We start from the raw sequence: 27,399 nt of genomic DNA, 5'->3' as shown, positions 1-27,399 counted from the left end.
TAGGAAATGGAAAGGCAGTGTGTCTGAAAAGTGGTGATATTTGGCCATTTTATACCAAATGTCCTTCCTGGTACTTTAAAAACTCAAAATTCAATCTCTCTAAAACAATCCTCGGGCCTCAGGTGATCGCTCCGATGTGGCAAAAGAGGTCAAATTGTATTCAGCTCCATTTGAGAATCAAGACAGGCAATACAACAGATGATAAGATACAGTGTATGGGACTGACAAGATAATTGCCATTCATCCAATTCTGAATACTACACAGTGCATGACAAGCCATTTGGTCTTGTAGAGGATTGATTTTACCAGTTGATTTGCTTAACGAGAGAGATGAAGCCATCTTGAATGTAATAGGTTTTGAATGACAGGAACACCAAGCTATTGCCGCGGTGTAGTTAAGAAACTCTGTGTCATGTTTTTTCCTGACCTTTCCTTTGATAAGCATATTAATAACATTAGTTAAGTCTGCCTTTCACCTTCAACACTATTATTTATATGGGAGATGCCCAAATGCTTGTCCCATTAATTTCTCTCCTCTTGAGTTGATTATGGCAATGCCTGCTCTTCTGGCCAATTCGAATGTTCCGCTCAGATAGGACAGACTGCAGGATGTGCAGAATGTGGCTGCTGGAATACTAAGCAGGACTAAAATAAATTATGACACATTACCCCTCTCTTGACCTCCTTGCATTGACTCCCAAATCCATGCCAGGGCAGATTTTAGGGGACTACCGCTGACATACAAAATATTACATGGCCTTGAACCATCTTATCTCTCACCTCTCACTACCCTACAAGCACCAGTGAGAGCACTCTTATCCCAAAATGCAGGCTTCAGGATGATTCCAAGGATTAACAAAAAAATCTGAAGGACAACTGGGTTTTCTCTTTTCTGGCAACCGTTATTTGGAATGGTGTCCCTGCTCTGACAAGAGATACCGACTGTGTTTGTGTGTGTGTGTGTGTGTGTGTGTGTGTGTGTGTGTGTGTGTGTGTGTGTGTGTGTGCATCTATGCTACAATATTTTAATGTCTTCGCTTATTGAATTTCAATTTACTAATATTTTTAAATTATGTCCAGGCCTTTGAGGCATATAGAGAATATTGGTCCACACATGATATAGTTTGAGCTTGGCCCTCTTTACTTCAAATAACTGAAGGGATCGCTGCAGTGGAATCAATCTCATCTATATCATGCTTGGGTTCATGTGAAATACAGATTTATTGAAAGTTATCACAAATCAGAAAACATCCGATTGAGTCTGGATATCAAACAATAAATATCCCTTTAGGCTGTTCCCCTGGTGAAATTATTTTTTAATCACGTCCTTTAGTGCGATGGTGTCGTATTGGAGAGTTGAATGGCGTCCTAAGTGCCGAAGAGAGCGGTTCATTAATAAAACAAGCTGGAGCCGGTAGAGATACAGGAGATCTGTCATGCTTCACCGACCGTGATGGTTGGCAAGGATGTTCAAAAAGTTGGGTTGGGCCACTGTAGAAGTTAAATTTATTATACTCAATATAACCAGCAGGTCCTTATGCTTAACCGGTCTCTCACTGTCAAAGAAAAAGGCCTGGGCGCGTGCGCAGCCACGCCCGCACGCACACACGCACGCACGCACGCACGCACACACACACACACACCCAGATATAAACGTATACTCACTCAGATAGACACACACGTAACACAGAGAGCCAGATATTCATTCAAAAGGATTCTCTGTTAAGCACCTCGGCTGCCTTTGAAGGGTATTTCTTAGTTCAAACCGCAAATGGACAATGCTAAAACAGAACAACCTCTTCTAAACTATGTTTGTTTAACACAATGGTCTTCACAACACGGCAGAAGCACACAGGTACAAATTCGCAAGTTTCAACAGTATAAATATTCCTGGTGCTTTCCCCTGCGGCAGCAAACTGTAAGCTGAAAATTAAACTAGCACCGTCCATGGCTAAGCCCTTTCTGCTAATGGATGTTGTTCTCCATCGCAGAGACAAGAACCAATTACTATGATTCACATTCAGTCGCTCCTGGCCTACCTGGCCTCTCTATTTACAACGAGGCCCTAGTTTACGTTACTCTGTCAACAGTGCGCCTCTTCATCTTCTCCACAGCAGAACTTTCTCCGTCAGGTCTTTCTTTTACCTACAGTAAAGCACTCTGTGCTGAGAAGTTCTCTTCAAACTTCAAAATTCTCCAGTCTACATTGAGGTTTTGTTTACTTTAAACAGGAACCAAGTTCACCATGGTAAACCTTTGTATATTCAAAAGTGCATATATTGTACATTCCATACCATTGATACTATACCATCCATATATTAAGAGACTACCGGGCTGCCAGAATAACTATATCATAGGTTCCTGAGGGGTTTTTCTCTGTGAGGGTGAAAGTATAAATATGTATTTAGCACTGTTAGATCACATTTACATGTGTAACAGATTCCACGATGGCATCTCATGAAAAAATATAATTTCAATAACTTATTATAAGTCATTAGAAGTAAAATGGTTTGAGCTTTCATACTCAATCTCTCTTTGGATATGGTATTAAATGGAGACCAGCTTATGGCAGACACACACACATATTTTTGGAAGCCCTTAACATGAAAAGCAGGTGAATTCCTGTTGTTTAGGGAGTGCTGTAACCCCCCCAGGAGATAATGGCTGGTTGGAGCACAGCCTGGAGCAACTGACAGTTTCTAGAGAGAGCAGAGGGAAGCCAGAACATTAGGTTGGTTTTCCTTAGTGGACAGTTCGGCATTTAAGAGATGGCATCCTGTGGAGTGCACACTGATGCACACACACACAGACATGCACAGACAGCTAAGAGGTAAATACCCAATACCTGCTGAATACCGCAACCGCTCAACTCCACCACTCAAACAGCACTTCAAAGTAATTGAGAGCGATGAGTGGAATATTAGCCTCCTACACACAACAAACCTGGAATGCACTAATCAAGGAAGGAGCAACATATGGGAAAAGGGAAATGTAATTCAAGAACAAAGTATTTCTTGAAGATTTTCAGTGAGGATGAAAGATACAGGTGGAGGGTTTTGTTGAGGTGCAGACTGTTAGGTTAGAGGTTTCCAGGTTCGCAATGTACTCAGATGTACCCCAACTCAAAGCTGTTTATGAACCGATCTCTATAAATAAAGTTTGACTTCATGACTTGAATATATATATATATTTATAGACATATATATATAAACTGTATATACACAGGCACTCCTCACTTAACGACCTACCCGTTTACCGACCATCCAGACTTACGACCAACTCTCTGACCAGTCGGTATTGAACGCTGCATACAATACCACGCCGTGCGCGGTACGTGAGCGGCATCTCAGCATCAAGCATCTCATCGCGCATCACCGTTCTCACTCTCAGTCTCGTTCCTGCAGTCTGTGAGTATTCACTACACTAGCATTCGCAATCACCACGGCCCCTTATCGTGAATAACACGGGTCCTCCCTTATCGACCAATTCACTTAACAACCTGGTTGTAGGAACGGAACTCGGTCGTTAAGTGAGGAGTACCTGTATATATATATATATATATATATATATATATATATATATATATATATACTTATATATATATACTTATATATATATACTGTATGGTATGGTATGTATCCACCCACCATCCATGAATTATTACATATATCATATGGAATATATCACATACCCATCCATCAATCTATTCATCACCCTATTTATCTATTCACCAATCATCGAACAATTAATTAATTATCCTTGCATTCATCTATAATTCCATCCATTCATCATTCCAATCCACCTACGCATCCTGTCAGACGACCATTTTGCTGAAATAACGAAGTGTCCATTTCAACCACCATCCTACGTGCTTAATCACCACAGATATGCTGACGACAGACTGCTGACGGATTTCTGTGCTGACATCTGTCCCAGCTCTACAGGGGAGAAAGACAAAGAGAAAGAGGGGAAAAGGAGAGATAAAGCACTCTCCTCTCCTCCAGCCCACCCATCTGCATTGCCCAGTTCACCATTTATCAGAAATAACCCACAGCGCCCACAGCACAGAGTTCACGATGGAGGGAGACCCTGAATAGTGATGGCGCCATCCATCACCTACAGTGGTGCCCACAAGGTCCAACTGTTCAGAGTGTGAGATGTCACCCTGACACTCAAAGGTTTATTGGGGCTCAGTGTGAGTTCCTCGGAGTGACTGAAGCATTCATAGCAAGTAGCTCTGAAAAGAATAATGACTATAAAAATCATTGCCAAGCTGAAAAACTGTTCTGTCCATTGATCTGACTCAACATTTAAATCCTGCTTGAACTGAGGGACTGATTCCTTTATGGCAAGGGGTCACCAACCTTTTTGAAACTGAGAGCTACTTCAAGGGTACAGAGTAATATGAAGGGCTACTTGTTTGATACAAACTTCCTGAATAACAAAGTTGCATGGTTCACCTTTAATGATAATATTATTATTATTATTATTATTATTATTATTAATAATAATAACAAATATTCATTATGTGAAGAGACATTCACATTTTCATGAGACATCGCATTTTAATGTTAATGATTACTCACAATAATCAACAACGATTTCCCATGGTAGAAACACGGATATATTTAAACATGCAACGTTATATATATTTCTGTTAATCTCAATCTGTTTCAACATTTGAAAGTCAGAATTATCACATCTCTGATATTTTTTTGTAAATATCTTTCTTGACAGTTTTGTATGAATGAGCACATTTGGAGCATTTTATTCAAAAACACACCTGTTATATTTTTGTACAAATTATGACTTCTGTAATCTTTTTTTAGGAAATCATTAACTGTCATCTTCAAATCATGTCCTGTTTGTACAAACCACTACCTTTGTAACATTTTTGAACAAATCATGAACTCTGTCCCATGTTTGTAAAAATTATCAGTTCATCAACATCAACTCTCTCACATTTTAAAAAGAATCATATCACATTTGTACTAACCACCAATTTGTAGCATTTTGAACAAATCATCACATCTGTTACACTTTACAAACTAATTATTTTTCACATTTTTGTACAATATTTCGCTATGGTGTTTCACTGAAAACATCTGTTATCTCTTTCTTTGTCTGTAAATGTCTGTTAGTGGAAAGCCTGGCATTGCATGCTGTTCACCAGTGTGCCGTAATCTGGGGTATAATTTGACACTGCAACTCTGAGTGCAACTCTGAGGTTTGGTGCATCCTGATGGCCTTTGAGGTGGAGGTCATTTTGCAACGTTAGGATTTCAATCTCCACCTGTCCAGCATTCAAGTTGAACGTTCCACTTAGTTGCTCAGCAATGCATGTCATGTCCACTTGCATGAAAGGATTTGAAATGAATGACACACATGGCTCAAGTTGACCAAAGTCACAAAACCTTTTCTCAAACTCTTGCCCAAGTCTGTTTATGACTTGAGAGTACTTTCCTGCAGCCTTGTCAAAAGCCCCAGATGCAGAAGCATTGCCATTCAGCACTGACTGCACGGAGGGAAAGTGTGGGACTTTTTTCTCTGTAAATGCACAAAGAAAATGTTCATCTTGGCTTTAAATTTGTTTGCAGCGCTTATCATGGCAGCAACAGTCTTACCCTTATCTTGCAGCTCACAGTTCAAATGGTTCAGTTTCCCAGTTATGTCCATGTGTCCTCAAGCAGCGAGGTGTCTTCCCCTTCGGATTGCTTGAACTCTTTGATTTCACCCAAAAGTGACAAAAAACGCTGCAACACTCATCCCCTGCTGAGCCATTGGATTTCTGTGTGTAGTAACAGGTCACCATATTCAGCTGAAAGCTCCTCCAATAGCACCTTGAATGTCCTGTGCTGTTTGGCTTTGAAGCAGATGCCATTTATGATCTTCACGACGGGAGCCATCACATGATATAAGCCAGTCAATTTTGCACATATCACCTGTTGGTGAATGATGCAGTGGTAATATAGAAATTTTGGAAGGTCTGTGTCACCTCTGCATAGCACAATGAGGCCTGCATGTCAGCCCGTCATGGCGGGAGCCCCGTCTGCAGTCTCAAGAATTATTCTTGTCTTTGAACGCAGTGGTTGCAATTATGAACATTGCTCCTTTCAAGACCTCCCCGTCCGAATGGCTCTCTTGTTCTTTATCAAAAAATTTGCAGCTCTTAATGAAGCTTCAGTTGCTTTTTGTAAAATATTCACCGGCCTCGTGAAAAAAGACTGCTGTTTGCCCAAAGCTGCTTTAACTCACAGGCTTTTTCTGCCCATAGTGCACTGCCAGGTGGATACTTAGCATGGAAGCTTTCGTGACACGTACTGAAGTGTCTCTCCACATTGTGCCGCTTTGCTGTCGCGACAGTCGCCTCTCAAATGAGACACACACACGTTTTTTTTTACTGTCATAAAAATATCTCTTCCTCCCAATCATTGTGAAAATTATAAGTTTTCTTTCGCTTTTCTGCCATGTTTTTCTTTAGTTTTTGGGGGTAAAAACCGCATCTAGCTACCCATCGTAGCTGTGCCCACTTTCTTGTTTCAGCAAAAGTGAGATGGAGGTTTGTTTTGGCCGCAAGCTTGAACTTTGACCCCAGACATGGTCAGAGTTCATATATACAGTGGGGCAAAAAAGTATTTAGTCAGCCACCAATTGTGCAAGTTCTCCCACTTAAAAAGATGAGAGAGGCCTGTACTTTTCATCATAGGTACACTTCGACTATGAGAGACAGAATAGGGGGAAAGAATCCAGGAAATCACATTGTAGGATTTTTAATGAATTAATTGGTAAATTCCTCGGTAAAATAAGTATTTGGTCACCCTCAAACAAGCAAGATTTCTGGCTTTCACAGACCTGTAACTTTTTCTTTAAGAGGCTCCTCTGTCCTCCACTCCTTACCTGTATTAATGGCACCTGTTTGAACTCGTTATCAGTATAAAAGACACCTGTCCACAACCTCAAACAGTCACACTCCAAACTCCACTATGGCCAAGACCAAAGAGCTGTCAAAGGACACCAGAAACAAAATTGTAGACCTGCACGAGGCTGGGAAGACTGAATCTGCAATAGGTAAGCAGCTTGTTGTGAAGAAATCAATGACCTGAATGACCTGCAGAGAGCTGGGACCAAAGTAACAAAGGCTACCATCAGTAACACACTACGCTGCCAGGGACTCAAATCCTGCAGTGCCAGACGCGTCCCCCGGCTTAAGCCAGTACATGTTCAGGCCCATCTGAAGTTTGCTAGAGAGCATTTGGATGATCCAGAAGAGGATTGGGAGAATGTCATATGATGAAACCAAAATATAACTTTTTGGTAAAAACTCAACTTGTCGTGTTTGGAGGAAGCTGAGTTGCATCCATAGAACACCATACCTACTGTGAAGCATGGGGGTGGAAACATCATGCTTTGGGGCTGTTTTTCTGCAAAGGGACCAGGACGACTGAACCGTGTAAAGGAAAGAATGAATGGGGCCATGGATCGTGAGATTTTGAGTGAAAACCCTCTTTCTATCAGCAAGGGCATTGAAGATGAAACGTGGCTGGGTCTTTCAGCATGACAATGATCCCAAACACACTGCCTGGGCAACGAAGGAGTGGCTTCGTAAGAAGCATTTCAAGGTCCTGGAGTGGCCTAGCCAGTCTCCAGATCTCAACTCCATAGAAAATCTTTGGAGGGAGTTGAAAGTCTGTGTTGCCCAGCGACAGCCCCAAAACATCACTGCTCTAGAGGAGATCTGCATGGAGGAATGGGCCAAAAAACCTGTCATTGCAAACAAAGAGTATATAACAAAGTATTGAGATGAACTTTTGTTATTGACCAAATACTTATTTTCCACCATAATTTGCAAATAAATTCTTTAAAAATCAGACAATGTGATTTTCTGGATTTTTTTTCTCATTTTGTCTCTCATAGTTGAGGTATACCTATGATGAAAATAACAGGCCTCTCATATTTTTAAGTGGGAGAACTTGCACAATTGGTGGCTGACTAAATACTTTTTTGCCCCACTGTATATATAATACATTTTTGTTTTTAAAATGTTTTATTCAATTTTGTCATTTTCAAATCTACATCAATGCAAGTGTTATTGATTCAAAAAGAACAGCAACATAATTTAATATAATTTTAAGATGAAGCTCCATGGTGACTAGTGCTACTTTTAGAACATGCCCTGTGGGCAGCTCACGTGGTCCCTGCAGTCGACCAGGTGCCCGCGGGCACCGTGTTGGCTTCCTCTGCTTTATGGGTTTATGAAACTACATAGAAAGAGCAAAACAAACTGTGGGGTTTTATTTATTTGTTGTTTTCCATGTATATTACATGTGTCTAAGGAATAAGGAACAAACCTTCTATGACATGATTCATTGTAGAGATGTGGGTTCTTTAACTGAAAGGAACAGGTTTTATCATATACCATGAAAAAGTTTTCTGTATTGTATCTGGATTCAGTGATATACCTATCCAGAACATTGCACTGCTCCAAGACTTGCAAGCATGGCACAAGAAAAAAACCCACATAATATGTGGTGTCTATATGTAACACACCATCACATGGTTCAACTTTATTCCAAAAAAGTTAAATGTGTTCTACAGTGATTGATAACCGCATGTAGGGACATGCCAGGGATCCGCCTCTCCTGTCTTAATCAGCCCAGCATTAAATTGACAGATTAGTGTAGCATCTCATCAAATCGTTTAATCGAGTGTTCTCAATGGAGTGACACTCCTTATCTGACTCTTGGGAAGAAGTTCAATCATTATGATAAATTAATATGGTAACATGAAATCAAACTGATTTTGCTTGTTCTCGTTTGCAGACATACTTTGAGGGCCGAAAGCACTTCATTGTGAACTACGATATTCATCCAATGCTGAGCAATGAGCAAGATTTGACAGCATTAGGTGGTTTTCAATCAGCTAGCATTACCACCGTACGTATTGTATCTTGGGATCTTTTTTGTGTACATTTTAAGAACTTTTGAAATGTTTTAATTTCCAGCCCCATACCACCCAAAGCAAAAGTAGCCCAAAGTTAACATTAAACCACAAAGCTAGAAAGCCTCTGTGCAGTCAAAATGAAAAAAAAGGACAAATTTTGGTCAAAAGTAAGATGATAATGAATAATTTTGATTTGGTTCACCAAAGTGGAATACAGGAAACATTGATATATGCGGGTATTGAAAGCCAAAGCGGGAGTGCTTTCACTCTGTGGTTCTTCAATGGCAACTACACCGCGTTCCAAATGATAATGCAAATTGCATTTAAGTGTCCTAAACATTTAATTTTTTGTTTTTCAATTAAACTCATGGATGGTATTGTGGCTCAGGGCTCTTTAGATCACTGAAATCAATCTCAGACACCTGTGATAATTAGTTTGCCAGGTGAGCCCAATTAAAGGAAAACTACTGAAGAAGGACGTTCCACATTATTAAGCAGGCCACAGGTTTCAAGCAATATGGGAAAGAAAAACGATCTCTCTGCTGCCGAAAAGCCTCAAATAGTGCAATGCCTTGGACAAGGTATGAAAACATTAGATATTTCACGAAAACTTAAGCGTGATCATCAAACTGTGAAGAGATTTGTGGCTGATTCAGAGCACAGATAAAGGCATAATGAGGAAGGTTTCTGCCAGACAAATTCATCGGATTAAGAGAGCAGCTGCTAAAATGCCGTTACAAAGCAGCAAACAGGTATTTGAAGCTGCAGGCTTGCAGTTGTGCATAAACCTACTATTGGGCCACACCTAACCAATGCTCACAAGCAGAAACGATTGCAGTGGGCCCAGAAATACATGAAGACTAATTTTCAAAGTAAGTGCCGTGCAATCCTGGATGGTCCAGATGGATGGAGTAGTGGATGGTTGGTGGATGGTTGGTGGATGGCCACCATGTCCCACAAGGCTGCGACGTCAGCAATGAGGTGGCGGAGTCATGTTTTGGGCTGGAATCATGGGGAGAGAGCTGGTAGGCCATTTTCGGGTCGCTGAAGGTTATGAAAATGACCCCAGCAAAGTATATAGCATTTCTGACTGACCACTTTCTTCCATGGTACAAAAAGAAGAACAGTGCCTTCCGTAGCAAAATCATCTTCATGCATGACAATGCTCCATCTCATGCTGCAAAGAATACCTCTGTGTCATTGGCTGCGATGGGCATAAAAGGAGAGAAACTCATGGTGTGGCCCCCATCCTCCCCTGACCTCAACCCTATTGAGAACCTTTGGAGCATCCTCAAGCAAAAGATCTATGAGGGTGGGAGGCAGTTCACATCAAAACAGCAGCTCTGGGAGGCTATTCTGACATCCTGCAAAGAATTTCAAGCAGAAACTCTCCAAAAAATCACAAGTTCAATGGATACAAGAATTGTGAAGGTGATATCAAAGAAGGGGTCCTATGTTAACATGTCTCTTGGCCTGTTAAGATGTTTTTGATTGAAATAGCTTTTGATTTCAGTAAATATGACCTCCTAATGCTGCAAATTCAACAAATGACCGTTTTCAGTTCTTTACAACCTATAAAATGTTTTGAAACTCTGTTGTGCATAATAATTTGGAACAGTGCATTTTGAGTTTTGTATTTTTGAAAAAAATACTGTTATCATTGGAAGGTTTGTTCAATAACATTCGAATTATACCCTAACGGTTGATGACTTGAAAATTATGCTGACTGTCATTTGCATCGACTATTTAGGAAAATCAGAGAAAAATATAATTTGCATAATTATTTGGAACGCGGTGTAGATGAGATGCCCCCTTCAGAAAACCTCTGACTCAATGTTTTTCAATGGGGGGAAAATTCCCCAATTTTAAAATTCCTTGCTCCGTTTCCTGACAAGAGGGCACCGAACGTAAACCCAAACTCGAGGCTTCAATAACCCTGCCTTGCTCCGGCGGGTTATCTCCCAAATAGGAGCCTTTCTGTGTGGAGTTCGCATGTTCTCCCCGTGCTCACATGGGATTTCCTCCACCTACCATCAGTAAGGACCCCCACCAAAAACATGCATACATCATCGTCTGACCAGCAATGGACACTTGGTACCAGGTCCCCGGGCGCGTCGACGAATGCTGCCCACTGCCCTTGGCTACCCCCCCGGAGGAAGAACAAGCGAGGATGGGAAAAATGCAGAGGCCACATTTCACTGGCCACCACCCCAAAAAGCATGTGCGTGTGTGTATATATATATATATATGCATGTGTTGTAGTGCGGTCATGTGACAAATAAGATTCTTAATTCTTAAAGTTGTGACGTGAATCCATGGGATTTGACAAGACGGTCTAGCTTTCGCTCCCCATGCACATTAATGAACCTTGGGCGCTCATGACCCTGTCGCCGGTTCACCGGTTGTCCTTCCACCAATTTTGGTAGGAACTAACCACTGCATACCATGAATATCCCAGAAGACCTGCCGTTTTGGAGATGGTCTGACCCAGTCGTTGTCCTTTGTCCTGTCCTTGTCAAAGTTGCTTAAATCCTTATGCTTGCCCATTTTCTTGTTTCCAACACATATACCGTAAGGACTGACTGTTCACTTGCTGCCTAATATATCCCATCCCTTGACAGGTGCCATTGTAACAAGATAAGCAATGTTATTCACTTCACCTGTCAGTGTTTTTACCGTTGTGGCTGATCAGTGTACATTTTTTTTTTTTTTCTCATGCAGATTACCATCCAATGGTATCAATGGCTCTACGGACCCTGACACGGGACAAAGAGGACTTTTTTGTGAAGTTCAATTAGGAAACAGGGGAAAATGAAATACATCTAAAATAAAAATACACTGTTTTTATTTTATTGTTTTAGAAACGGAAAACAGGGACACGGAGTGGAGATCGCTCCCTCTCCATTACGCATTAATGCCACCAATCTACACCTGTTTGTTTTACAAATTATCCATCTAAAAAACATTTTAAACTTAAAATCATTTTCGGATATTATTTAAAGTGTTAAATGAAAATGTAAAATTGTAAGGAAATACTTGGGGGTGCTTCAGGTGCAATGTGCAGGTGCAATGCAAAATCCTGACGGGGCTATAGCAGTGGCAAGCCCTAGTGCAATGTAGCCACTGCAGACGGGTTACCGCTAGGCATAATATTATGCGAGTAAAGGAAAAACAAGTAGAATTACCGTAGTTTTAAAAAACGAGAAAAAGGTGGTGCCGGTCGACGTGTCGTGGAAGATTTCAATGTCCTGGACAAATGGGAGAAATTCCGGTCAAATATTATTTGTGTTTACTGACCTTAAAAACAATTGATAGGCAGACTATATAAAGAATGAAACCATGAAGGTATTTAGATGTATAATATTTTTATTAAATATTCAAAATAAAATAAGTCCTGTCAATAAACACAGTTTTAAAAATGTATAAATACATATTATGAATATTACCAATTTAAATCAAATAATTTCTGTTCATGAACAAGAGGCAACAAGTGCAGCTGCTTTAATTAAAATTTATATGACAACTAGGTCTAAATAAATAAAATGCGGTGTTGTCCGTATTTGTCGGGACGGCTCGTCAACATATTTTACAACACAATGAATATTTACCATCTGTTTTGGGTCAAACTTAAATATCCAAAAAAACGCCAAGCTATGGATATATGTGTCCCTGTTGTCAACGATACATCATCTTTCTGCTTCTCCTTCGAGTTTTGGACGCTGGGCTCTGTCTCCGCTCTGTTTTTGTGTGTTTACAGTGTTTAAAAGTACAACCTGACAGCGGGGCTTATTTCTATATTGACAAACGTGATTGGTTATAGTTGAATGGTCAGCTTTAGATCGTCCAAACTGACTGGCTATCCGATGGAGCTTGCGGAATGCGGGAATTAACAGATCTGTGGATTTATTTTATCGAAATGATCGTATATTTTATTTTGACATCAAGGAAAAAAATATGGCGATAATTATCCTTATTGTCCAACACAAATTTAAATTGTACTTGGAGGGAATTATCTTCACTGGACATTATGACCGAAGAGATATTATTCATGTCATGAGATTTCATGTCAGACTTCAACAGATTTTCATGGCCAAAAACCAGCATTTACCAGATAACGACATTACTGGTTGTCATGCGTGAAAAGACAAATGATTTAAACAGAATTTGTATAGGAATGATTCTGTCCCAAGCTTTTTGATCCATATAAGTCATTGATCACTGTAACCGTGATCATTATAAGCGGTTTCCACTTTACACACACAAAAAACTTCTGCCACACACGGAGTCACACACACATTGACAAATAGAACACTGCAGGAGACCTAAATCTCTCTCCACAATATGCTGCATCACCACAGCCTTTTCAAAGGATTTGAAAACAATCAGCCTGCTCCACGCTAACTGCAAAGCGCTGTGGGTAGCTGCGTGGGAGGCAAACTTCAAGCAAATAAAATCATCTGAAAATTGTGAACCACAGCAAGGCACCCTTTAAAAAGCTCTTTATCATCAATCTGCCAGGTTTAACTCTCACCAAATTCACACACACACACACACACACACACACACACACACACACACACACACACACACACACCTTAAACATGCAGGAGAACTCATCCTGTGCAAAGCTTGAGTTCAAACATCACTGCACTGGGAGAGCAAAACCAATAACATCCAGCATGAATTATAATGCAATATTTATGCAGATCTGCTGCGGGCAACATAACTTTATCAATGGCTCCTGGGGGAGATGTGTATCAATATACTGTACAGTATATTGTTTATTTAGAGAGGAATATGTACATAAACCTGGAGTGTGGATAGTGGTTTAGGGCTGGTGAGGAATTTCGCTTTGAAATATCCACTTTAAATTACATTAAAAATCTATGGAAATCAAAACATGTTTTCCCATTAGAGTAATTGAATGAATGTACTTATTATAAATCGAGACTGGAAGTGCTTATCTCAACAAAGACAAATGGTTAAAATGCTCTACACTGCAGTGGGTGGACAAAATAACAGCAACACACAAAGGCCGGTGAAGGGTGAGCCATGCAGGGTTGATCTCCTAATTGGAGATTCTCATTACATGACATTAGAACATTTACCAGACACTTTGGTCCATAGTGACTTATAATAAGTACATTTTGTCAGTGGTATAAGTAGAGTTAGAGATTTTTTATTATATTTTTAATTATAATATCAAGGTAAGTTACCCTTTCTATCTCATGATAGACAGACAGGTCATGAGATAGACAGGTCAGTGCAAGAATAATCCATGTACAGTCTGAAGAGCCTGGTCTTCAGTCTGCAACGAAAGATGGGAAGCAATGCAGCCTTTCTGATAGAAGGCACACACACAACTGCGTTAAGGGACAGTCCCGTTCCGTCCCATGACAAACAAAAACCCTGTGGGTCCCCACTGTCCCATGCCGCATCACACCATCTCCCCATTGCCTTCCGTTGCTATTGGACTTAATTGGACAGATTTCACGTTGCTGATGTGTCACTGACGTCACGTGTCGCTTCTGGTGTAGCCCAGGAGTAAACAAAACGCAGCTGCATTCATTTTTTTAACGCGTTCAATATTTCAAATTGATTACAAACACAACACGTTGTGACCTCTTCAATGACCCTCCTTAACGCAAGGATCTGGGCTAAGGTGGTTCTACCCTCTCGGAACCCATTTTGGTTTTCCCTGAGGTGAGGGTCGATAGCGCTCCGTATCCTGTTTAGTATCATGCGGTTGAACATTTTTGCAATGATACAGGTCAGGCTGATACCACAGTAATTGTCAGGTCTTGAGAGATCTCCAGATTTTGGTACTGGGATGATGTGTGAGAGTGACCATATTTCCGGCATGACATTTTCCTTGGAGTCTGGTTGCAGACCTCCAAGATGACGTCATCGAGATTGCAGTTCTTGATAACCTCTGGGGGGATGCCATCAGGTCCAGCCGCTTTCCCCTGCCTCAGGGAGGCTTTGACCTTGGCTAATTCCCATGATGTAAAAGGGCCGTCATCGATGTTGAGATCCCCCAGGACTGCAGGTATTTCCTGCTCAGCACCTTCCACTGCCTGGTGTGAGCCAAGGAGGTTCCTGAAGTGAGTTAGCCAAGTGGTCACTCTCTCCTCTGGGCTGTTTCCTGCCACCTGTCCTTCTTTCGGTCTTTTCCTTCCACACATCTCATTGATCACCCTCCATGATTCGCTGTACTGTTGTTCTCCCTGGGCAGCTTCCACTCTGCGGAATTTTTGCATCAGCTCCTCACCTCTGATTTTGTCTTACTCAGCAAAGAGAAGACGCTTGGCCTCCTTCAGGGTCTCGCGTTGTTCTGCAGATGGGTTTTGACCCAATGCGTGGCTTGCGTCCTTTACTTTTCAATGTGCTGCCATGACATCTGGATGTTTTGATCTTGCGGGGCTTCTGGTCTTCTGTATTACCGGTACACACCTCGATGTTGCCACTTCGTTTGCTTCCATGAACTTCATGTACCCTGTGCCCGGTTCCTCCTTCACATCTCGTATGTGAACGCGGTCCCTTTCCACTGCTGTGTATCTGGCCTGTAGCTCAGGGTTTGTAGAGAATGCCCTCCAGTCATGGTGCACCCTGGGGTTCGGTTTTGGGGTCCTGAGCCTCAGCCGAACTGTCATGGATACCACCCAGTGGTCAGAACCCAGAGAGTTGAAGGTGCTATAGGGTTCCGCATTCAAGATGGAGTTCCTCCACTTCCGTCTCACTAGAATGTAGTCAAGCTGACGCTTCATACTGGGCAGTGGCTAGTTTGGCAGGAGCTGAACTTGAATGGAGAAGTAAGACGTCTCCTTCCCTCCACTAGTCTGGGGGTCCACCTTAGGCAAGTGATAGTACCCCCTTAGCGCCCCTGCCTTGGTTTACAGGCCAGGCAAGGGCATGCCATGGGCAAGTGGGGCTCATAGCCTTGGATGGCAACCCACCTAGGAGGGCACTCTGAACTAAAACCAGGACTGCGAGGAGTTGCGCCCCGCAGTCCTTAATCAGTATTGTAAAGCCTAACATGGAGTACAACGTCATCCCAAACACTATACTTCCAGTGGCGGGAGTCCGCAGGAGCATCGCAGCGGACGGTGGTGCTGGTCCTCCTCCCGGAGGACAGCATGACGACAGGACCTCAAACCCTGGGAATGTCCCAGAGAGGGTCCTGTCCGATCACAGCACCCCGTCCAATGCACTCATGCGTTGCAGGAGGCCATTTATAATGGGGACCTTCAACACAATGCACAGTCAGAGAAGACAGGAGATTGGAGGAACTCTCACACTGTGTGGAGAGCAGAGGAGTGGAGCTCCTGGGACTCCAGGAGCACAGAAGGGTGCATGCCGAAATCGACATCAAATACTGCAGGGTTGACAGTTACACCTTCGTCACCTCCTCAGCGTGGCGAAACGAAGCCCAGGCAGCAACCGGAGGTGTAGGGCTGCTGTTGAGCCCTCAGGCACGCAAGGCGCTCCGGTAAGTCCACCGTTACTCAGAATGGATCCTCATTGCTGAATTTGATGGCAGCCCAGTGACAACGACCATGGCAGTGTATTCACCCACCAACGTGGCGTCAGCCGAGGAGGCGGAGAAGTTCTACAGGGACCTGGCAACAGCAGTCCGTAGCGGCCCAGCTCACAACTTCCTTGCGATTCTGGGCGACTTCAATGCAAGACTCAGCAAAAGCGACGCACCTTACAGCATACCTTGCCGCCCTACTCCTGGAACAAGATCCACTGGCTGCAAACACCATGTTCAGGAGGAGAAAAGGCAAAAGATGGACCTTTCAGGACCGTCCCACTGGTATGAAGCGTCAGCTTGACTACATTCCAATGAGACAGAAGGGGAGGTGCCACGACATAATATTGACCTTATACACCAGAGCCAATTGGGATAAGTCATGTACACTCACCGGTGGACACCTTACACACACACACACACACACACACACGCACACACCACCATACCTGCTTCAAGTGCACACCAGCACCCCACCACCCGTCCAATGTTCATGTTTTTGTGTAAATGTTGTTTGATTCTATGTTCAATTTTCTCACCCCTGGTGATTCTCCCCCTCTTGGTGTGATCAGTTGTTTATAGACCCAAACATGATAAATAGTTCTCCAAAGAGGGGGTTGGTGGTGGTTCTCTATAACCAAAAACGGTCCTCTTGTCATCCTACGGGTCATCCACAGGACCAAGTTATTGCAGCAGTTCTTGATGATTTAAGAATTAATAGAGTTGTATTGCAGGTTGACAACATGAACTTCAATTGCAGACTAACTCTGTCCTCGATGAAATGGCATACCCATACACAGGTTTAAAAAAATAATAATAAATAATAATATTAATAATACTAATAATAATAATAATAACAACAACAGAAAAAGATGGAGCGATATGGCAAGGGGGCATGTTTTTATTGTTTTTGTTTGGTTCAAGCACGAAAGGAAGGAATGGCGAAACAGGCATGGATCTCCATCTCTATGTCCCCAGAAGACAGAGAAAAACTCCTTAAGGTACAGTTGTGTAAAAGGAAGTGAACAACAGAGAGATACATGAGTCTGGGACAAGGCCTGCAAAGCCCTTTAAAACCATTAGGACTCTGATTCAGGGGTTTCGAAATAATCTATTTAAATAAACTACTGAAACATACATAGATTCTCGAGGGATTAAATGTGTGACATTTCAGTGGGAGGATAGCCACTCTCATCATGCCCCCATTCCGCCTTTAGTCTTCTATGTGGGACGCTGGTACAGTGACTCTTTATCTAGTATCCACATAACTGACATAATAATTAAATATTTAATATTGATATAGGTTAGGAGCCGATTTGTAGCTTTGGACATTATGGTGTGTTCAAAAACCTCAGATTATTCAGTAACATACTGTGTTCTATGACAGACATAACTGATTCATGGCTGAACTTCAATGAAAACACATTGTAAATGGTCTGTATTATTTTATTGATATTAAACAGCATTTAAAACCATTGTTCAGAATTGTGAAAACTTTTATTTTATTCATGAAAACAGAGAAAAGGTGGATTTCACCGTTTTTTTTCTACACATAGGCCCATTTAAGACCAGGTCAAGATAAAAAAAATGGCTTATGGTGGTCAAATCTTGACCAGATTATATTATTATTATATTAATCCACATTTCAAACCCTTTTTCAGATTCAGAACTGTCGCTTACTGTTGTGTAATGTTTACGTTTTTAGTTTCATACAAGTAGGAAACTAATGAAAATAAATGTACATCTACAATCAAAACACGCAGGATCTGTAAGCATCATAACTGAGTACATAAATAGGTTAAAAGGCCATTGTCATTATAGGTCAGGCTTAAAATGCAACACAACATTTAAAAAAAAAGAAAACTAGGAGGTCCCTGCTGTTTCTCTATCCACCAAGGGCTTCCTTGGGCAGAAAAAGGTTGAAGACCCCTGTTTTAAAAAATGTCTGACAGAGTGATTAGAAAAGAGTGTCCTGGCCTCTGCAGAGCAGTCAGGCTTGCACGAGCGCCTGGCCTTGAACAAATACACTATTCAACAGATTCACAACCTCAGATGGATGGACTGCAGCCCTCAGTCAATTTTCTCACTTAACTACCTGTGCCTGGTGTGATGAATTCTCCACATGAAGCTCTAAACGCAATTTGCAAATAGCGATTTATAGGAAAAAAGTAGGTTTTTTTTCCGCTGTGGCGCGATTGGGTGCACGTGGTAGGTGCACGATGTATTTTTATTTTATTTTACGTCTCCTCATAGAATGAAACAAGTGCGTATGGAATGAAACCGTGCGTAATGGGGACACTTTCTCCATGCACCTCCGCCTATAGGGATTGATTTAACCCTGCCCCCCCCGGTTGGACCCGGTAATCTGGCCCTGGCCACGGTGCGCTGTGTGGGATGTGTGTTGCTGGCAGAGGTCGGAACACCTGTAGAGACCAGACTGAGCCTCTTCCAGAATAATGCGTCTGATTTTTTTATTTAATGAGCATAAAGATGTCCTTTGCACGCAATATTATTATAAAAAATAATACATTTCTGCTGAAACATGCATATTTTTCAAATGTTAATATTCAGATTTGAACCCCAGAACACACAAGGCTTGAAGTTAAATCAATGGGTCAATATTCTACTGTAATTGAAGGTTTTTATCATTACAAATCAATCAAATTTAATCAATTCATCTAATTTCATCATAACACATAGGCCTGGCCTACAGGAAAAAGCAGATTATATTGTAGCAAGCTTGGGTTTCTACAACAAAAGCAAGAAAAGTGACTTCTAAAAGAGGCATCTTTATTACCCAGAGTGCCCAGTATTTATACACCGAACCAATTACGGCAGCCAGGTCACAAACAACACACACACTCTCACTCCTGGTGCAACAATCTTAACACATAAAAGTAAAAACAATCTATCATAAAACATGTAACATGGCTAACTAACACTCACAACGGCATAACAATTAACATTACTTAACAATTAATATTACATAAAACAATCTCCTACCCCGAAAACCACAGAACACACAATAAACAATGCATGCTGGGAAATCTCCGCCCCACCTCTATTCCCCAACACGCTACATTGCCCCCACCTGGCTGGTTAGCTGTCCCCAGCAACCCATGTGTCCACCACAAAGTCCCTGAGGTGTTGGGGTAGGTGATGCTGGCGCCGGGCCCGCCCTCGGCTGCTTCCCCGTGGCAAGGCACAGACTGGATGCTGCCCCTCTGGCCCTGACTCACCCTCAGACGGAGCCAAGGGTTGGTAGGGAGCAAGCTGATCGCGATGAAGAACCACCACCCGGTTCCTTTTGATCAGCCACACCCTGTACACCACATCAGACAGTCTCTCTAGGATCGTACAGGGTCCCACCCAGTAGCTCATTAGCTTCGGGGAGAGGCCTTTCTTCCTCTCCAGACTGTAGACCCACACCTGCGTCCTGGACGGCGTGCTGGTCGTGAGACCTTTTCTGACGGGAGCCAGCGTCGGCGAGAACCTGCCTGGTTAGTTCATGCACCGCCTGGAGCTACTCCGAAGGTGGTGAAAATAGTCCACCTGACCTCTCTGGCCTGCATCCAATCCTTCGCAGCTTCTGTGGTACAGATCATCGATGGCTCGCCGGGTCTCAATCAACGGCGGTTGAGGCGGCAGAGCCATTTATGTTAAGGGCGCTGCAACAGGTCTACTGGGCGGTGTGTTTTGCTCCACCTCTGGCGGCGACGCGATGGGCTCCCAGGCGGCCACATGGGCTCCAGCAGCGAAGCAATGCGTAGTCCATCCTCACCAATGGTGTGGAGCGCTATGGCTTCAGTACCCAAGTAGAGTGTAGCTCTGGGCACATCCATCACAGCCCCCCACTTGATCAGCACGTCCCGGGCAGACGATGGAAATGGTGGAACCAGTGTCCACCAGGGCTCTGCATAGCGTACCGTTCAGGTTACAGTCCAGGTACAGCCGCTGAGCCCCACCAAGACGTCCGAGCCTCAGGTTGCCTCTGGTAGAGGAGAAGCTTCGTACAGGTGGCAGTTCCTCCGCTGTGCCATCCCGCTCTAGTTTAAGGCTGGGAAAGGGACATGGAATCCGAGTGGGTCATGTTCAAAACCTCCATTGCAGAGGCGGCTGCTAGGAGCTGTGGTCCGGAGGCAGTTGGTGCCTGTTGTGGCGGTAACCCAAGAACCCGTTGGTGGACACCAGCTATAAAGGAAGCCGTCAAGCTAGAGGCCTTTGGGTCTGTTACCTCTGGATTCTCCAGAGGTAACAGACAGGTACCAGCAGGCTACAAGGGCTGCGGCTTTGGCGGTCACTGAAGCAAAAACCCAGCTGTGGGAGGAGTTCGGGGAGGTTATGGAGAAGGACTTTCGGTTGGCCTCAAGGAAGTCCTGGCAAATTGTTCGGCGACTCAGAAAGGAAAAGCAGGGCTTGGCTCAGGCTGTGTTCAGCCGGGGAGGAGAACTGCTGACCCGGACTGGGGATATTGTCGGGCGGTGGAAAGAGCACTTTGAGGAACTCCTGAACCGAATCAATATGTCCTCAGATGAAGAGGCAGAGTCTGAAGACTCGGGGAAGTCTCGTCCATATGCCTGGCAGAGGTCGCTGAGGTAGTCAAAAAGCTCCTCGGTGGCAAGGCGCCGTGGGCCGATGAGATTTGCCCTGAGATGCTGAAGGCTCTGGACATTGTTGAGCTGTCTTGGCTGACACGCCTCTTCAGTGTCGCGTGGATGTCGGGTACAGTACCTGTGGAGTGGCAGACCGGTGTGGTGGTTCCCATTTTTAAAAAGGGGGGCCGGAGGGTGTGCTCCAATTATAGGGGGATCACACTGCTCAGCCTCCCCGGGAAAGTTCACTCCAGGGTGCTGGAAAGGAGGCTCTGGCCGATTGTCGAACCTCAGATTCAGGAGGAGCAATGCGGATTCCGTCCTGGACGTGGAACAGTGGACAAGCTCTTTACCCTTGCAGTGTTGCTGGGGGGGTCGTGGGAGTTTTCCCATCCAGTCTACATGTGTTTTGTGGACCTGGAGAGGGCTTTCGACCGCGTCCCTCGGGGGATCCTATAGGGGGTACTGAGGGAGTATGGGGTACCGTTGGTACGAGCCATCCAGGCCTTGTACAACCAAAGTGAAAGCTGTGTTCGCATTCTCGGCACAAAGTCAAACACGTTCTCGGTGGGTGTTGGACTCCGCCAAGGTTGCCCCTTGTCCCCGGGAACCTCAGAATTGCATCTCTGCTTTTTGCAGATGATGTGGTTTTGTTGATTTCATCAGACTGTGACCTCCAGCATGCACTGGGGCGGTTTGCAGCCGAGTGTGAAGCAATCAAGATGAGAGTCAGCACCTCGGACCCGGCCCCGGATAAGCGGAGGAAAATGGATGGATGGATGAATGGACATTCTGATGAAAGGGCACTTCACTGCATATGAAGTGGGCAGTTGGCCTTACACCTACAGAACAGATTTAAATCAAGAATTCGAAATAATTCCTTGGAGCGTCCAAAGCTTCAGTGATTCAACCAATGTAAGTACAGCCAATACCTTATATCGTAATAATGAAACTCCTGCTAGGCCCTCGTAGGCCATTCCACACATAGCAAAAGTCTCTATAAACTTCATATTAAAAGCCCAAGTTCAAAATTTCAACTTCTTGTTTAACTGGTACTTTGCAAAAAAATAACGTATGATTATCCAAGACGGCACATCCAGTCACCGTGAAATCGAATAATTTCTTCCCGCTCATTCTGCCTCTTTGGAACTGGGGGACCACTCAGCTATCAATGTTGTTCACCTCAAAACATTAACATTTTTAATTAATTGCTCTTTAATCACTCCCTTAACACTGACCCAAACTCCATTAATTGCTTTGCTGGTCACATTTCTTCATTAAACACTGAATCCAGGGGCAAGCTTTGCCACTTAGCATTTAGCGTGTTCTGAATTATTGATAGTGAGGAAAACGCTGAGACTCTAAGGATGGCTTATATCTGCTTTAACTCACTCTGATGAACGGCTCCAAACAGGACCCCTCCTGAGCGCCGGTACAGCAGCACCTCCGAGCTCAGAGTGTAATGAAATGTGAAGAGAGAGATAATAAAGGAGTGATACAGTATATGTATAAAGGGATGAAGGATGACTACAATATGTATTTTAGAGAGCTGCAGGTTCAGTTTCTGGAATTTGATCCCTGTGCTCTGAAAGAGACTGAAATCCTTTTTTATCAGGGAAGAAAAGTCAATCCTGTTTCTTTTTAATCTGGATCTCTGCAGCCGGTATAGTCAATACTTTGCAAACCAACAGCTGCTGTCTTGTAGAGGAATCGTTTAAGAATCAATACAAATGAATTGTCTTGGTGTGTGTTCATTATCTATCAGTGCTGCTCCTGCTACTTCCTCCATATGTGTTGTATTGCATGCTGTTAATTGTAAACACAATAATGTTTATCAATACTTTTCACCCATTGCTCCTGCTTATTTATCTGTCCATCCACACTATTCCTGTTGGTATTGATTGGACCACAATCACCCTCCACTAGTCAACTTCTTGTGTTTCAGAAAGCTAAGTTGAATATGGTAGAAACTCCCAATGAAGGCCACCTCTATTACTTTCTGCATTTTTCAGGCATTTCATGTTTTGCCATACAGCTGCCACAACAGCAAAATGTCTGTTCGCAATATTTGGGGGCTTCAAGTGGTTATTTGTCAGTATGCTGCTGGAAGCGTTTACGTGGTAGATGTTTCTGTGTGACCATGTGTCTGAGATCTGAATCAAAGCCATCTGTGTTTTTAAGTAAGCTGGCAGTGAAAAATGCCCCTGGTAGAATATTTCGGATGAAACATCTTTGTTTCTATCTTTAATGCAGACACTCCTCAAAATCTTCCTTAGACATTAAAGTAACGTTAAACTCTGGCCTTTTCAATCAAAAGTTACGTAAACGACAGAGAAAAATTCCTTAAGGTATAGTTGTGTAACAGGAAGTGAACAACAGAGAGATACATTAAGAGTCTGCGACAACTCTAAAAGGTATACATGAAGAGAATTATTCAATCATACAGAAGCATAACATTAACAACACAAGATGCATTTTCCCAAGGAAATAGAGCTGTTCCTGTTGACTTGCTCAAGGACCCTGTGGCAATGTTATATGTAACAGTTAAGTAAATACACAAAACAAGAACCATGCACTTCAAATTGAATACCTTGACTGAAATGTAGTAGAAAAGTCAAATTATTTTAAAAACTTTTTCAAAAAGAGTCCAGACTTAAGGATGACAACTCTGACCCTGCAAGGTTTTTAGGATTAGGTAGGTGGGAAAGTTTCCCCAACACTTGGCTTCATCCAGCCAGCCCCCAGAATGCAAATGGCTTGGAGGACCAACAGAGCCACATGGCCACTTGACACGCGGCTGAATGGGGCATTCTCTGCATTGTTCTTGTGTTGATAGGGAATGTTGAACAGCGTCATTAACACACAACATCTTTCTGTTAAAAAAAAGATTTTATTTAACAGAAAGAATATACATGTTTTATAAAAGTGGAATTATTTATGAGTTTAAGAGTGCGGCCGACACAACAAAATGTACAGTCTGTCAATAATATTAGTCTTTGTATATCAACCTCGGTGTGTCATTTAATATACAAATGTGCATATGCCAAATATCTTCAAAGTTCTTGGAATTATTATGTGGGCTAACCCCAACTCTACCCCAGCTACACTCTGAGAGCCTGCTTGGGGCCTCTTTTCATTTTCTTTTGACGCCTGGCTGCATTTACAGGTAAACTTGAGAATCTTGTCCATTGCTACTTGTTCATAATCTGCATTACAAACCTCAACAGACTATATCACATCATCAACTTCATCAACAGGCGTATCATTGGTCTCCTCCAGTGGTTCTTGAAAATATTCCATTTCATCGTCACAATCAGGTTGAAATCCGCTGTTTGAAATGTTCTCCAAGTCCAGGATAACGTAGGCATCAGATTCAGCATCGCTGTTGGAGAACTAACTATCATCGCGGAAAATGAAGTCCAGTACGTGCTGCTTACACTGACTTGGATTTATCACACTGGTCAGATTAAGCTCCGCGATATGATTTAGAGCTTCCACAACCCGCTTCTCGTAATCAATAACAACACAGAGATTAAAGTTTCACAGACAAGTGAAACTGAAGACTCCTCATCTTGTTTACGGATGTGAGGTCAGCTTTTTTTCTTCGTTTCTTCTTACTTTTCTTCTTCATTGTTCAGCGCTGTTCAGTGTCTCGGTAAGTGAACTGTGTTTCCCTGTGTTTAATCTTACGGGAATATCTAACTCGACGGTTTAACATTTACAACTACTTATAAACTATTTTATTTATCTACTATTTTAAAATCTAACTCAGTTTTGAAAATACGTTGAGAGATTAAAAAAAAAACACAAAGGAAAAAGAAAGGTTTTTTCAACTTATTCTGCGGCTCCTGACGATTTTAGAAATGCGCGACAAGTCGGGCTTGCTACGGTGGCTCACTTATTCGGAAGGTGATTAAATTCTTTGACTTTGTGGAGGGAAAGTGCATAAACACAGGAACTTCCTACCATCTAATTAAGTCAGAACTTAGTAGACTAGTGATGCAAGACTCACAGTAGTTCTGATTCACTCCCGCAAGAGTTATTTGTTCACGACTCTGTAACTGCAGCCATTCACACAGGCTGAACTGAGACTCGAATCTCAATCGAAGACCCGAGATGCCTGTGTGCTCAAGCCTTTATGTGAAAGTAAACCAGATTGGGACAGATCAGATGACTATGGCACATTTTGACTTCATTAATATGACTTTTATGGGATGGCAGTGGCAGAGCTTCCAACCTTGGGAAAATATTTTGAGTACCACAATAGTGTAACAGGGAGTCTCCATGGCATTTGAGTTACTGCAGCTAAATTACTCCATCAGTTATTCACACCGTAGCCATCTCTTAAAGAGGCTCATCGCATCGTATGCAAGCTACGATGGCTAACTATATATACAAATTGATCTCATTAGGATATATCCTTGAAACGCATCATCTTCTAAAGTTACCAAACATGTTTACTCGAGGTGTGAATCTTCTCTGGTCTCACGATTCAATTATGATTCATCTGTCAACAATTCTCGATCCATTGCATCCTAAATTTTTTGTATTACTGCATATGGGCATGTTTTCATCAATAAATATAAGCATTCAGATAAATAGAAACTCTCTATTCATTTTGAAACCACTTTCAAATATCAGACTACAACACATAGCAGCTGTGGTATTTGTTCATAAAAGAAAATTATATCAAAATGTAAGCAGAAATGTCTTAACATTAAAATAAATTGAAAACCAGCAGTTAGCACTTTCTCAGTCAATGCAAGAGCTCACATCTATTAGGATAACTGTTTTTCCCAGTCTTGTAAAACTTTTAATCATTGTAGCTACTTAATATTGTAATGACAATTTTAAGTTTGTTTCAATTTTGTGAAATTACCTCCAAGGATGCAGCCTCTGTAGTCACATCTCTGTAGATCTCCAATCTCTCCTCCTCTGTGAGGAAGAGTAGTCCCTTAAAACGGGTATCCAGGGCAGAAGCTGTACGAAGGATGTTCTTTTCTTCCTCACTGTTGTACCTCTTAAGGAAATCTGCTTTGATGTCATGCTTGAGCTCTTGGATCATTGGTGAGTCTCCACTTGTGTCTGTCATGTTCTGGAGGAGTTGTGCATTTCATGGAGCAATGAGACAAACAGTTGGATTGCTCTCCTCTGACATGAATGTAGTGGCATCCTTCACTGGTTTTAATGCCTTCACAGCATCCTCTGCATTTTACAAATCTGTTTTGTTGAGAATGTAGAGGTCAGACTCTCCTCTTCTCACCTCAGGAGATAGCAGGGTGGCACAAATTGCATGTTGTTGTTCTAAAAACCTCTCCACCATTTAATATGCGCTGTTCCACCTGGTGGCAACGTCAGTATTTAGTTTATGACTTGGCAGGCCAAAAAGTTTCTGATTTACGGGGTGGGCTCGTGCACACCTGCAGGGTGGGTGGTTTGGTCGGGGTGTCGGTCTGTCGGCATGGGGCCTGGCTCCGGGCCTGCGGTCCGTGCCTGGCGCCAGTGGCCTGGGTCCTGCACCTGCTGCTGGGTCTTGTGCCTGCACATGGGGGGTGGGTTGTATGTGTGTGCCTCAGGGGTGCAGGGTCTCCTCACACGCTCCGGGACTTTGTAATGCTCCTTGGGGCCGGGCGTGGTGTTGCTCTGCGGGCTTCCGGCTTCTCTGGTGGCTGGGGGTTCTTCAGGGCAGGGTGCTCAGGGTTTCCATTTTTTTTTTTTTTTCAGCATGCTTGGTATACAACACAGACTGTTTGTGGGCGACTGTGCGCAAGGCACCAGGTCGAGGAGCCAGGTCCTGCACCGACAGACCGACACCCCACCGAACCATCCACCCCTCCGATCGGTCGACCCCCACTAATTTTTTAAATAGACAGGAATATCTGAGGATCATTCCATCATTTCATATCCCATTTAGAATCCAAAATCAAAATCAGAACTTATTGACTTGTTTCCGCATGGGGGACCATGAAATGTTGTGAGTGTGGGGATCGCTATGTGGGGGGCACAGCGAAGAACCCCCACGCTCCCCTCCGGGCTCCAAGCCACTCCAGCATCGGCCCACACCGGTCCCCCCTCCCCGCCACGGAAAGACCGGTGCACGCAACGGCCAGTGCGCGGGTGTGCACCAGTTCCGTCGAACGTGACACACCAGAAAAAAACGGTACTTCTCCTGGCAATGGGAAAGGTGTCAATCGTCTATTTGTAGCGGGTTTATCCAGGTTTAAAAGACACGGAAAAACCCACTGAATTTGGTGTGAAAACAGTATTAGATAAATAAAACAGGATACCTAGGACAAGGAAACTGTCACAGCATGATCTGTCTCAAAAAGATGTTTC

At 43.0% G+C, this 27,399-nt stretch overlaps 1 protein-coding gene across 1 annotated transcript in view; it reads right to left on the bottom strand.

The window, feature by feature from the left end:
• Nucleotides 1-26,155, bottom strand: part of LOC307238299 (contactin-associated protein-like 4) — a gene marked incomplete at both ends in the record, with an annotated part of 237,140 nt that extends 210,985 nt beyond the window's left edge. Inside the window, 3 exons of the mRNA XM_080011231.1 lie at nt 19,711-19,937; nt 20,283-20,528; nt 26,082-26,155. Of these exons, the coding sequence (XP_079867357.1) occupies nt 19,711-19,937; nt 20,283-20,528; nt 26,082-26,155 (547 nt within the window). The remainder of the gene's footprint in view (nt 1-19,710; nt 19,938-20,282; nt 20,529-26,081) is intronic.
• Between the last annotated feature and the right edge of the window lie 1,244 nt (nt 26,156-27,399).

This window comes from Zeus faber (assembly GCF_960531495.2).
Source record: "Zeus faber genome assembly, chromosome: 12".
NCBI lineage: Eukaryota > Metazoa > Chordata > Actinopteri > Zeiformes > Zeidae > Zeus > Zeus faber.
The sequence above is the reverse complement of the archived record's forward strand: the minus strand, read 5'-3'. Positions and strand labels throughout refer to the sequence as shown.